Raw genomic sequence first — 2500 nt, 5'->3', positions numbered from 1 at the left:
CCCACACACACTCCCAAACCCATCACTCACCTCCACCTCCACCATCACCACCCTCCGCTCGTCAGAATCCTCCGCCGGCGGTTTGTAAGCGATCTTAAACTGCCTGACGTCACTCTGGTAGAACGACGTGATTGGCTGGTTGCGGTCGTCCGTGGAGACGAAGTGACCTTGACCGGGCAGCAAGGGTTGGGTGAGGTTGAAGATGAGGTTGTTGTTGTCGGTCTCCACGTCCTCTGCGGCCAAGATGTCCGGGGTGAGGGCCGTCATGACGAACTGGTCCACCTCCATGGACAGCCGGCTGTTGAAGCTGGGCGTGGGCCGCTCGTTCTGTTTCCCTTCCTGGATCCGTACCATTGTCTGGGTGGGAGAGAGAAACAGTCAGCTTTGCGTTAGGTTTGTTGGTTCCACATGCTTTGTGGGCTGTGGAGCGTGTGTGAGTTACAGTACGTACTGCATCAAATGTGTTGGTTCCACATGCTGGATCCATACCATCGTCTGGAGCCCGGGGGGGGGGTGTGAAGGTGTGGGTGGGAGAGAGAAACAGTGAGTCATTGCGTTAGGTTTGTTGGTTCCACGTGTTTTGTGGGATGTGGGGGTGTAAGAAACAAAATATTGCATCAGATTTATTGGTTCTACATGCTGGATACGTATCATCGTCTGGAACCGGGGTGTGGGATATGGGAGAGAAACATTGAGCATTGCGTTACGTTTTTTGGCTCCACATATTTTGTGCATGTGTGTGGAAGGGGGTGAGGAGGCGTGGAGGGGAGGAGGGTTGCACAAAGAAAGTATTGCTTTAGATTTGTGGTTCCACATACTTGGTGGATGTGGTAGAAACAGTGACTATTGCGTTACATTTGTTGGTTCCACATGCTTTGTCGATGTGGGGTGGTGCGACACAAACAGAAAGTATTGCGTTAAGTTTGTAGTTCTGCATGCTTTGTGGATGTGAGGTGTGGAAGAAACATTAAGTTCTGCATAAGATTTGTTAGTTCCACATGTTTGGTGGATGTGGGGTGTGGAAGAAACAGTAAGTTATGCATAAGATTTGTTAGTTCCACATGTTTGGTGGATGTGGGGGTGTGGAGGAGCCAGTGAGTTCTGCATAAGATTTGTTAGTTCCACATGTTTGGTGGATGTGGGGTGTGGAAGAAACAGTAAGTTCTGCATAAGATTTGTTAGTTCCACATGTTTGGTGGATGTGGGGGTGTGGAGGAACCAGTGAGTATTGCATAAGTTTGTTGGTTCCACATGCTTTGTGCGTGTGATGGATGTGGCAGAATCATGCTGTATTTGCATTAGGTCTGTGGTTCCACTTGCCTTGTTGTTTATTTTTGTCTTTGAGCTGTGTGTTTTAATCCACATGCGTAGGCACTGCATTTGATGTAATCAATCATACTGACGTGAATTTATCAAATATTACATACAAGCAATTCATAGACAATATTTGCAAAGTATAATAAGATGAAAACACCGCCACACACAACAGTAAAAAGACACTCGAGATTGAACAACGAGTTCCCTCAACTGTACCTGGAAGTTGAACCACATGTTCTCTAACCTGTAAGTAGAACACTCAGTTCTATCACATGTTCCTGGAAGGGGATCAACCAGTTATCTCACCTGGAGGTAGTACTGGAATACCTAGCTCTCTCTCATCGTAGCTGGAAGTAGAACAAACGGTTTATTTAACCTGGAAGTAGTACCAGAACAACAGATTCTCTCTCACGCAGCCTCACCTGGAAGTAAATCAACCAGTTCTCTAACCTGGAAGTAGTGCAAGAACACCTAGTTCTCTCTCAGCTTACCCGGAAGTAGAACAACCAGTTCTCTAACCAGGAAGTAGAACAACCAGTTCTCTAACCAGGAAGTAGAACAACCAGTTCTCTAACCAGGAAGTAGTGCCAGAACACCTAGTTCTCTCTCACGTAGCTCTTTTTTTTTTTTTTTTTTTCTTTTTTTACCTGGAAGTACTCCTGCTTCAGCATGTTCCCGGCCTGATCCAGGATCTCCACCACCAAGGGCAGGTAATCCCTGTTGGGGGAGTTGGTGTCGGCCGAGTGGCGGTAGCCGACCCCCAGGGTCAGGAAGAGGTCACAGTCCACCATCTCCAGCTGCGTCGTGTCGTTGGTGACCACGCCATACCGAGGTAGTCCGGAGGCTGCCCCCAACACCGTTACCTTGTTTTTTGGAGGGAGGACACACATACACACACGAAGGCTGGTTTTAGCAGTATGTCACAGTAGCGAGGTATCTATATACTTTGTGTTTGTGTGTGCATTGTTGGGAGTGGGTGGGGGTGGGGAGTGGGGGGGTGTATAGGGGTGATAGGGGAGGGGGGGTCTGTGGTGACCACGTCGTATCAAGGTAGTCCCGAGGCTGCCCCCAACACCGTTACCTTGTTTTTTGGAGGGAGGACACACATACACACACGAAGGCTGGTTTTAGCAGTATGTCACAGTAGCGAGGTATCTATCTACTTTATGTGTTTGTGTGTGCT

General features: G+C 48.4%; 1 protein-coding gene across 1 annotated transcript in view; it reads right to left on the bottom strand.

The window, feature by feature from the left end:
- The window catches only part of LOC143298574 (extracellular matrix protein 3-like), a 304988-nt gene that overhangs the window by 284546 nt on the left and 17942 nt on the right, over positions 1-2500 (bottom strand). The window contains exons 3-4 of the mRNA XM_076611454.1: positions 1965-2180; positions 31-357 (exon numbers count right to left, since the gene is read on the bottom strand). Of these exons, the coding sequence (XP_076467569.1) occupies positions 31-357; positions 1965-2180 (543 nt within the window). The remainder of the gene's footprint in view (positions 1-30; positions 358-1964; positions 2181-2500) is intronic.

The sequence above is a fragment of the Babylonia areolata genome, chromosome 24 (assembly GCF_041734735.1).
Source record: "Babylonia areolata isolate BAREFJ2019XMU chromosome 24, ASM4173473v1, whole genome shotgun sequence".
Lineage (NCBI taxonomy): Eukaryota > Metazoa > Mollusca > Gastropoda > Neogastropoda > Buccinidae > Babylonia > Babylonia areolata.
The sequence above is the reverse complement of the archived record's forward strand: the minus strand, read 5'-3'. Positions and strand labels throughout refer to the sequence as shown.